We start from the raw sequence: 9,577 nt of genomic DNA on the forward strand, positions 1-9,577 counted from the left end.
AACTGTCCTAAATTCTCAAAAAAACACAGTATTAACGCTGTTCTTTATTAAGCTCAGTCGGGGAATAAACACCCCAAAAAATAAAAAATAAAATAATAATAATTTTATTTGTGTTCGGTCTCATCATTCTTGACCAGGCCACACATATTCTCAGTTTGAATTCAACTAAAACCCCCCCTGAACCAAACTCCCTTTAAGAAAGGTAGAATGACACCTAACTATTTGTCCTATACTGATTTGTTCAAAAACAGAATACAATCAGTCCCTGTGAGAATGACCATGGCAGTTTTTCCATCACCAACATTTACCCTAACTTTTGAGCATTATTTAGCCCTCTTCCCCACAGGCTAGCAGGACGTGGTAATGAAAGTTATCTTAGTATCTTATCAGTATCGTTGGAAGCTGCTTGGCCAAAAGGCAAGCGCTTTAAAAAAATAAACTGTAGGTGATTAGATGAACCATCTGTCTATCACAGGGAAAAGTTCAACCAATCAGATCAACAAAGCATGTAACATAGTCAAACTCTTCTTGAAGCCAGTTGGGAGAAGAGGAAACCTTGATCTACATTCCATCTCTCACCTTTGGTCATGAGCTTTGGAAAGAATGAGATCACCACTAATGAAATTAGTTTCCTTTGTAGGGTGTCTCACCCCTTAGACATTGAGTCAGGGACTCAGACATCAGGAGGGATCTCATTCATCACATTCACACACTGATGACGCAGCATCAGGAGCAAGTATCTTGCTCAAGGATACTTCGACATGTGGCAGGAGTATAATATATCCCACCCACTGACAGGTGCCATGATAAACAGATAATCAGTGTTATTCACTTCACCAGTCAGTGCTCACAATGTTATTGCTGATCGGTGTACCCCCTCCGTGGGAGGTTTTCCGGGCACGTCTAAGTGGTGGGAGCTCCTGAGGCAGACCCAGGAAATGCTGGTGAGATCATATAGCTCATCTGATAGAGGAATAATTCCCCATGAAGGAGCTTGTTGCTTGGTACAGGGACGTCTAGACTATTTTGCTTATCACCACGACCAGGCCCCAGACCAAGAAGCAGAACACAAATGGATGGAGATTATACATATCCATAACACATTCTAGATTAATCTTGCCCTTGTTTTTGAGATCTTGTCATGGACAAGGTGATCTGGCCAGTAGGTATTCAAACAGCTTGCTCTGTGCGGCGTTGGGCCACCATATGGTGAAAAAGTCCATGACGTTTTCTCTTACTCCCACTTCCACAGAAATATAAATCTGGCTGAGTTGGTAAAGATGTCATGCTGTTTGCAGTTTACCAACCTCACATGCTGGACTACAGCCACAATACTGCTACCTGGCAAAACCATATATAATTTCTGAAAAGATCATACAGACAGGTCTACAACAAAATACTATTTTAAACCTCCATTTATCCATATCTCACCCATTATGATCACATTTATTTTAATTACCACTTACTACTTGTAGAAACCATTACGAGAAAGATATCTACAATGAGATGCACATTACTCTCTCTCATTGACAAAGACAAATATAACTAACTATACACATTATTTAATGAGCTGACAATGTCATACTGCTGTGTTATTGTAACATGGTGATGTGATGGTGATGTTGGTTTGGTTTCTGTCTTGGCTCATGCACATTACCAAAGGACAAATTGATTGGACAGGCTTTTTCCTTCTGAATATGTTTACAGTGCCAATATTGACACTTAGATAATACACAGACACAAACATATTACACATCACGAGACTCATGACTGCACTGTAAATGTCTAGCCTACTGAAAAAATAAGATTCTTCTATAAGATATAGGCCCTTAAAGGCAAGGTGAAAATAAGTTTTTCAGAATGTCTAAGTTTATCTTCTTCTTAAGAATCATCAAGAATTATCTTCTTCGCAATATAATTAATAAATGTAACTTTCTGGTGCATTACCATTTTTTTAGGTTGTTAAAGAATGAGAACTGAAGACTTATAATATAGATTCTTTTAAAATTTCCTCTACAATGAATGTAACCCCAACTGGTTGAGGTAGACGGCTACCCACCTAGAGCCGGGGTCTGTCCTAGGTTTCTGCCTCTTAAAAGAAGGTTTTTCCTTGCTACTGTCGCTCCTGGTGGGAACTGTTGGGTCTCTGTAAGTAATTTTATAAGGAGTTCAGTCTAGACCTGCTCTATTTGAAAGTGTCATGAGATAACTTTTGTTATGAATTGGCGCTATACAAATAAAACTGAATCGAATTGAATTGAAAGTTGAAAGCATAATAGAATCGTATGCCTAACAGAAACATGAATTGGTTAATTCTTCAGATGAATTACAGACTTTGTTAGTGTTGAATTAGATTTGAAAGTTGAGTATTTAAAGGACTAGTGTGTAGGATTTAGTGGCATCTAGCATTGTTTCAACTGAATACAGCTCGTGTCAGTATTTGATGACCTGGGAAAGAGAATGGATTGTGAAGTGTGTGGGAGAAACTACTGTGGCCACAAAACTCGCAAAAAACTATACTACTACAGTCTAGAGCCAGTGTTTGGTTTGTTTCAGGTGATTATACACTAATAAAAACATACCTATCAATACTATATTCCATTTCTGACAATAGATCCTCCTAAATCGCTCCTAAAGGGCGGCTGTGGCTCAGAGGCAGATCGGGTCATCCACTAATCGGAGGGTTGTTAGTTTGGTCCCCGGCTCCTCCTGCCACGCGTCAAGTATCCTTGGGAGCAGGATTACTGACCCAAATTGCTCCGATGCTGGTCATCGGTGCTGGTGAATGGTGAATGAATGCATTCATTTCTGTTCGATGGGCTTTGCCATCACTCGTGTATGAAAGGGTGAATTTGGCATGTAGTGTAAAACCGCTTTGAGTGGTCGGAATACTAGAAAGGTGCTATACAAGTACAGGTCCATTTAACATACAATTATGACATGGAAAATCTCTTTAGAGGCTAATCAGATGTATAATCTCAGAATGTTATGACAAAATCCTGAGGGAACTCAATATGCAATATGCATGGCCACTAGCGGGAATATGCTAATGTTTACTGACCAATTTGTTTTTATCCTTCCAGAGAGTGAAACCATTTATACCTCATTCATAAACATTAAGGTGAGATACTACAGGGAAAAACATTGTTTTTTCACACACTAGTCAATTTTGAGATTTTGGGCAGGTCCAAGTACAGGTCCATTTACTATTTAAATGTTACTCACTCAACCTTTTAATAAATAATTATAAATTAATTAATTCATGTGCAACTATTTATGCATTTAAAAATCGAATGTTTTCAATGCTCAGAGAAGTTGATACGTGCTATTTTTGAAGTCTAGTAATCCTGCTTGGTGCAATACACCCCCATCTGGATTGTTTCTGGAAGGCAGGTGCCTGACTGACGGACATGTATATAAAACCAAGCTGTCATTCTTGCACTTTCTCATGAATAGTGGGTTATTTTAAGGTATTTGTATGACCTGTGAACAAATGGACACTTTTTGCAATAAACTCAATTGAGTGGCATATGTTGCAGAGCACAGGACTTTTTGTATTGTATCTTTTTATAATTGCATATTACAATGTCAGTTAGATTGTTGTTGTTGTTTGTTATACAAAGTAATTTGAACTACTTTTTCTAAGTAATTTCTCTCTTCAGTGAGACTGACTTCATGCTAAGCATATTATCCTAATAGTCTCCTGTGAGTTTGCTATTCGAATAAAACCCTCTTTTTATAGTGGAACAGAAAGAGGCAGGAGAGTTTTGGGAACAGGTGGGTTTACTGAACAGGTGCAGAAACTATAGCACTGAAAACACTGTGTCCAGACAATGTCTGAAAGAAGATTTTAGAAGAACTGACTGATTGTCTGACTGCAGTTTGGCTCCATCTAATGTTCTAATGGTACACTGACATTCAGTCCTACAGGAGGCCTCAGTGTTACTTACATAACTCGACATGAGAGGGTAGTGATATACCAGCCAAACTGGTCTATCAGTTTTCATATCCAACATCTGATGTGATTTTTTTATGTACCGTTTATCCAGTAGATTCAGTTCTTCAACAGTTCTCTTTCCAAGTGTAGGTTGCGTTCAGCTTCAGCTTATGCAGCAGGTCAACCAGTGTCCAAATGCAAAGAGAGAAATCTTTGATTAAGAGTTTTTATACCTGACCTTAATCGGGTTATCATTCTGTTGCCATGAAATTTTACTAGGGGCATCAGATGGCATCATACACTTTCAGATAAAGCAGTATTAGTTTATTGAGCAAAAACATTTTTTAATCTTTTCACATAATGCTCAGAATAAAAAGTTTGTGCTTCTAGGTTCCCTCTCTGCCTGATTTTCCTGAGAACTCATGATGCAATCATTTTCAGGTACATAATTACACCTATAGAGCCTATAACATCTGTTGTTGTTTGTACTTGTAGCAGCATTAGGCTATACAACACCAGCCGCTGAGGTTTGTTTGGAAAGGACTGGAGGTTAAGCAGTGACCTTTTCCAGAAACCAAGGTGATTATAAAATGCTCTACACAAAATCTAAAGGGTCAGTAAGACATACAAGACAAAGAGGACCTATATCCAGATCTGTATATCATATCATATTGTATCATATATAAAAATAAAAATACAATTATTTTAAAGATCCAATCTATAATCTTCTGCATTCTGTCTGTATCTTAAAAAATACAAACATATCACCACCTTGGATAGCTCCATATTATATATATTATATATAAATATCCAGTTATAGATATATTAACTTGACTGAGATGACCCTAATAACTTAAATAACAACAGATGGGCCTGCAGATTGGCTGTAGCACTGGTCCCGCAGTCGGGGTTGCCAAAGCTTCACAGGTGGTTGCAAGGCCTTCTTGATTATTAGGGGTGTAAGAGAACTTTTTCTTTTAAATGCACAGTAGGCCTTTTATTTCATTAATTTCTGTGAAGAGAACTAAATGAAATTGTTGCTTTTAAAGACATAATCTATATCCACAGAGCCTTCACTTTTTTTAGGGGCCAATCACACAGAGACGCATTGTTACAGGTGCAGCTGCAAACCAACATGCGCAAACAGGCGATCAAATATGATTAACAGGAAAAATGTATCGAAGCAGGCGTCAAGCTCTAGATGAGTAAATGCTAGCTTCATTCAGAAGGTGCATAACTAAGGTTACTTAAGTTTACCCCCCCACTACACCCCTGGTCCATAGTTTTCTCACAGTCAAACAGCTAGCTAACTAGCTAGCTAACCTATTTACCTGCATAGTAAACAGCATCAAAACAGATGGAAAAATGGTTTTGGAGTTTCTAGCATGATTGGCCCCTAAGAAAAGTTAAAACAAACCAAAGAACTACTAGAACAATGAGAAGAAACCAATGAATTTGTTTAAAAAGAAGCCTACTAAGTATGTATGACAGAGATAAAAAAAAGACATATAGAGAATAATATGAGACATAATACAGAGAATTGCATATAACAATCGTTAAATTATCAGGAAAACTCATCTCTGATCAACATTCACAGGAAATAATCTGCTCAAAATTCACCCAAATGGCTCGTTTTACACACACTTCCTGGCGTTCTTGTGTTCACTGTTGTTCTGTACTGTTATTATTATAAAATGTATATAATTTGAATTATGCATAAAATATGTTACTGAGTCAGTTTATTAATAGAAAGGGCTCCCTTAAGGAAAAATGGTGGAACCACTGCTGTAAAGCTTAGCTGGGAGTAATTGTCAAAACGCTGTACACCAACATTAGACTGTGTACCCAGGTTGGATACAATGTAGCCTCATATAACAGTCGAACAATGGTATCATAGTCAGATACACTAATTTCCTTAAAAAGTAAATGAAACCAAACAATCATATCAGAGGTCACAGGTCATGGCCCAGCCAGACAATCTCGTCCAGCAGGAAGTCGATGTCCTCTTGCTGTGTGGCAGGGTTGGAGAACACACATCTGAAGAAATTGACTTTGTCTCCCAAAGGTTGATAGCCAATCAGAACAGAGCCCTTCTCCATCATCCTGCCTTTGATCTGAGGAGCCACCTGCAGACATAAAGAGACACAAGACCACCATCAAATAGAGAGTTAGTCTGACCATTAAGGAATTAATCCAGAGGGACCTCTGTGATGTTCTGTACTGACCCGATGGAGTCTTTTGTCTCTTTCAGTTCCAAGTGGCAGGCCTCTCAGACTGGGGGGGATGTACCAGAAACACACATTGCTGTGCTCTGGCTGTGTGACAGGTGGAGTACAAATATGCCCATTAAGAATTATTGGTGGTTTAGATAGATGACCTATCCACGTCAGGTCCTAATACCAATAACTACAACCTTAAGCAGTGGTGTGTCTCTCTGGCATCGACCCCTTAGTCTAGTCCCCACCAAATTACCATGCACCGTGGAGACCCCTTCCAATAATTTGAACGTGGCACACAGATTGATCAAAACGATAAATATCTGTTTCCCCATAAAACCAGCCTTACTTTGTCTTTGAAGACCAGTTCAAAGTCTGTCCTCATCTGCAGTTGATCGTACAGATACTCAGCATTCTCCAAGCATTTGTTGACCTGAGTTCCGAAACCCTCTGAGCCCTGAGAGAGTGGGTGACAGACAGGACTTAAAACAGGCATACATATGTTTTAACAGTCTTACAGAAGGGGAAGGTTGAGGCAATTAGTGAAAAATTAACAAACTGTAAAAACAGGCAGCATCCAATAATGAAAAAAGTTATCTAGTAGACACACATACACACCAAACTGCATTCCTCAGTATCAATCAAAGCTCACAAACAGACGTACAATATATAATTTCTACTATTAGGGGTCTCTCACATTGAAACAATAACGACAACAACAGACTATTTTAAAGTTTGATGACGTCATGAAGAAGCATGGGATCATGGGTGTTGTTGTCTTCACCATCATAGCTGAAGATAGACAGGAAAGGGGGCGAGAGAGAGGGTACAACGCCCAGCAAAGGGCCACAGGTCAGAGTTGAACCCATGACCGCTGCAGCAAGGATTCATCCTTACAGGAGCGCCAGTTCTACCAGATGAGCCGTCAGGGTGGCCCGTATCCTTTTTATTATGTTTATGCGGGGGTATATATATACTGTGCAGAACAATGCATATTTCCTTCTGTTTGTAAAAGTGAAACATTTGAATCTTCACATATTTGTATTGGGATATGATCTTGTTATCTTGAGAAAACAAAAGCTAACGTGATAATAAACACTTCATGAGATTTATAAGAGCGAGTCATGACAGACACACACACTGATCTGTCATGACGTTGTACCCTCTTTCTCCCCCCTTTCCTGTCTATCTTCAGCTATCACTATTGAATAAAAGTAATAAAAAGTAATAAAATAATACATTTAAGGATTCTATAATTTGATTAAAAAAAGTTCAGAGGAAGTATATTTTTGTCTTCAATCTCATTTTGTTAAAAGAATATGTAACAAATTTGTATTGTGAACCCTGTTGAGTATTGAACCTTCTGTAAAATCCCTGAAATTAACTCGTTATCAGGAGCAAACAAGCATTGTTATCCCAGAATAACAAAATATTTAACTCCAGAAGAACTTAACTACAGAAGCTGTCATACTTTTATATTTATACTGTATACTTTTATACCATTCACAGTTTAGATCTTGGTGCTTTTTAACCGGATGAAGGCTTGATTCATTGAATGTCTGGATCTTAAGTTATTAGAGGCTCCTGGTAGAAACCTAGTGAATGATGAACACTGAAGGAATCCTAACTGGGAGAAGCTGACTGCAATGATGGCAATGATGGTGAGTTTCAAAGAAAACCCTTTGAAATGTTTATGAACTATTGCCATGTGTTGTAAGAATGTTTCCCTATAGTGATTTGATATGAGGCAATTTACATTATTACTAATTATTGTAAGCATCTTACGACCTCCCAGCCAGACTAGCCACAAAAAAACGCCAGTCAAGCGGTGTGATCGCCGCAGGTAAGAGAGCCTTGATAAGAGCTAAAGTGACCCAGCTTTTCTCAGGGGATCTCCTCATCAAGGAACCAATAAAGAGGGGGCAGGGATTTCGGTTCACTCTCTCTGCTTATCCTTCAGGAAAAGTTTCTACCCACTCATCTTTACAAGCAATAGCCTCTAGAGAAAATGAGTTATCATCACGAGAATCACACAGAAAACTATCACTCAAATCAATTTCATCTTTTTTCCTTCTTTACGCCCCATCTGAGAAAAGAGCAGAAACACATTAGTAATATGTCATGTGTCTGACCAGCAGAGGGGGAGCATGTAACAATCAGAATGAGAGGAGAGAATGAAAAGAATATTAACCGTATCTCACTGGCGTTACACTGATAATGCTGTGAATACCTTTGCCTTCCACATGAGCCAGAGTTTAAAGGCATCCACATGTCGGCCACACTGGAGGCTTTTATCCCCAGTATCATAGCTCACATTGTAGGGTTTGTCCATCTGGAAAAGGTACTCAGCACAGAACTCATTGCACTCCTTTAAGAGACCCTGCAAAAGAGAGAGGCGGACATTCATACAAGATACAGCTGGACATTACTGACTACAGATTTCATGGCCATAATAATCGTTCAGAAATTAGAAATTTTGGAGCAACCGAGAGACAGACTGACATTGCCATCCCTGAAGCCAGCTTTCACTCTGGCCTGGCTAAAAACATTCAGTGAATAGCCTCCAAAGATAGTCTTATACAGTATTTGTACTGTAAATTTAAATTGAAGAACAGAGGATAATTTCTTACTTTCTTCTTGACCAGTATTGCAGAGCACTGCAGAGGGACGCCCATCATCTTGTGAGGATTCCATGTTACAGAGCAGGCTCTGGAAAATCATTGCAAATGTAACAATTCCATACTGGTTGATGACACTGGCAACCTTAGACCCTGCTACTGACCATGCAAACACAGCATCTGGCCAGGGCCTTAAGGCGAGACACTACCCTACAGCTGTGGGTCAGAAGGCAGAGCGGGTTGTCCACTCATCAGCAGGTAGGTAGTTCAATCCCTGACTCCTCCTGCTTCATGCTGATGTGTCCTTGAGCAAGATACTGAACCCCAAGTTGCTCCTGATGCTGTGCATCAGTGTGTGAATAAATGGGTTGATTTCTGTTTGTGATGAGCATTTGCCATTACTGTATCAAAGGGTAAATGTGGCATGTAGTGTAAAACACTTTGAGTGGTCGGAAAAAGACTAGAAGGTGCTATATCAAGTAACAGGTCGCATTTCCAAAAAGGCAAAAATTTGTTGTTTTTTCATGCAGCTGGTCAATTGCTGAAGATTTTGGGCCTCCATTTTCGCCTTCATAATGCTAATCCCATGCAGTTTGGCACAACAAACCTCCAAACTACATGCAGAAAAATGCAAACAAAAAAGGTTTTTTTGCATGTGGTTTAAAAGTATTATCTTTGCCTAGTGTATTTGAATATTAATAATTTAGCAATAACTGCGTCCTAAAACAGTGTTTAGAAATTGCGAATTAACTGCGACCATGAGTGCACAACTCACAGCCCCCGTCGCAACACAGTGGCTCATGAGT

At 39.1% G+C, this 9,577-nt stretch overlaps 1 protein-coding gene across 1 annotated transcript in view; it reads right to left on the reverse strand.

Annotated features, from left to right (window-relative positions):
* Positions 1–3,926: 3,926 nt before the first annotated feature.
* Positions 3,927–9,577, reverse strand: part of gad3 (glutamate decarboxylase 3) — a gene marked incomplete at its 5' end in the record, with an annotated part of 11,317 nt that continues 5,666 nt past the window's right edge. Inside the window, 5 exon segments of the mRNA XM_035671495.1 lie at positions 3,927–6,063; positions 6,163–6,252; positions 6,503–6,610; positions 8,384–8,533; positions 8,784–8,862. Of these exon segments, the coding sequence (XP_035527388.1) occupies positions 5,890–6,063; positions 6,163–6,252; positions 6,503–6,610; positions 8,384–8,533; positions 8,784–8,862 (601 nt within the window).

The sequence above is a fragment of the Morone saxatilis genome, unplaced genomic scaffold (genome assembly GCF_004916995.1).
Source record: "Morone saxatilis isolate NCDOM2014 unplaced genomic scaffold, NCSU_SB_2.0 Contig23, whole genome shotgun sequence".
NCBI lineage: Eukaryota > Metazoa > Chordata > Actinopteri > Moronidae > Morone > Morone saxatilis.